The sequence below is a fragment of the Hipposideros armiger genome, unplaced genomic scaffold (assembly GCF_001890085.2).
Source record: "Hipposideros armiger isolate ML-2016 unplaced genomic scaffold, ASM189008v1 scaffold_41, whole genome shotgun sequence".
NCBI classification, from domain to species: Eukaryota; Metazoa; Chordata; class Mammalia; order Chiroptera; family Hipposideridae; genus Hipposideros; species Hipposideros armiger.
In genome coordinates, this window is record NW_017731391.1 from 4582170 (window position 1) to 4583706 (window position 1537).

Sequence of the window (1537 nt, forward strand, 5' to 3'; positions counted from 1 at the left end):
ATAAATGTTATTACCTCATCATATGTGTATCGGTAGTCGGCTTTCTTTGATTTGAGGTCCCACAACACTACTGTTCCAGATTCAAAGCCAATCAAAAGCTGTAATAAAAAAAAAAAGCCACATTACCTAGGAATGATATTAATCACATGAAACATTTATTTGCTGAAAATAAAGATAACTATTATCATTAATATGGTCCAAGTACAAAATTATAGTACAATTAAATATCTGTATTGCTAATTACTAATCACATGGATGACAAATGAAAATACCGCATTGCATATTTATATGCTGCTGATGATTGGGACTTAACATATAACTGTTTTTTGAAAAAGAAAACAGTACCATTTTGAAGTCCTGAGTATATATTTTATTAATACAACACAATAAATTACCAATGCAAATTCATATTGGTATGTGCTTTAAAGTTGACAAATTTGCCTAATTCAACACATTACCAGGTAATTTCGTTTATTCATCTACATATTGATTAGTCCCAAATTATATTCAGCCTAGATCCCTCATGAGATTTCAGACCCATAATTTCAGTGGCCATATCTCCAATTATCTGCTCCACGAGGACCTCAAAGTAAATGTGTCCAAAAGTGAATTCATTATTTCCTTCCCTACCCTTCTTCTCTGGTACGCATATTCTCTGTTGCAATGTCTCTCTCGCCATTCCTTATCTCAACATTTATTAAATTGCTCAGGCAAAAACATGGGGGTCATCTTAACTCTAGCTTCTCCCCCATTGGGTAAAATCATTAACTAATTTTAAACTTACATTCTATTATCTCTGTAATTTACTTTCCTCCACCTCCAATACCTTGCTCTTGGTTCAAGACACAAAACTCTCTTGGGTGAACTCTTTACAAGGTATATATACACGTCTAATCACTATGTTATACACCTGAAACTAAACTAATGTAATATTATGTCAACTATAATTGAAAAAAAAGACACAAAGGTCTCTTTTCTAGTCTGCTAGTCTCCCTGATTCCAAGCCTTGCTCCTTTTTTTTTTTAACACATTCCATATTGTGGCTAGAATAATAGTTCCATAATGCAAACCTGATCATGTAATGCATGCTCTTATTTAAAACTTTTTAATACCTTACCATTATTTTTAGGATAAAGTCCAAACTCAATAAAATGACTTACAAGGATCATCATGGTCTGACTTCTGCTTATCTCTCCAGCTGCATCCCTTACCACACGCGTCGTATCCAATATAGTCCAGTATGTATTTCAATTCATGCTTTCTCTTACCTTTGAGTCTTTGCACATGCTGTCTGACTACCTGGGCCATTCATTTGAATGTCATCCTCTGCCTGACTAATCCTACTACTAATCCTTCGAATGTTCTTTTACCCATCACTTCCTCTGTGGAGCCTTTCTTGACCTACCAAATGTAAGTCAATGCCCTCCCTACGTGCTCCAACAGCACTCCTTATTTTTTTTAATCTGAAGGGTTACTACACAATACATAATGGCCTTTGCCTTATCTGAATTCTCTTGCAGACTATAACACTGGTCTA

General features: G+C 34.7%; 1 protein-coding gene across 1 annotated transcript in view; it reads right to left on the reverse strand.

The window, feature by feature from the left end:
- STXBP5 (syntaxin binding protein 5) overlaps positions 1-1537 on the reverse strand; it is a 182049-nt gene that overhangs the window by 118962 nt on the left and 61550 nt on the right. Inside the window, exon 7 of the mRNA XM_019638917.1 lies at positions 15-98. Coding sequence (XP_019494462.1) covers positions 15-98 — 84 coding nt within the window. The remainder of the gene's footprint in view (positions 1-14; positions 99-1537) is intronic.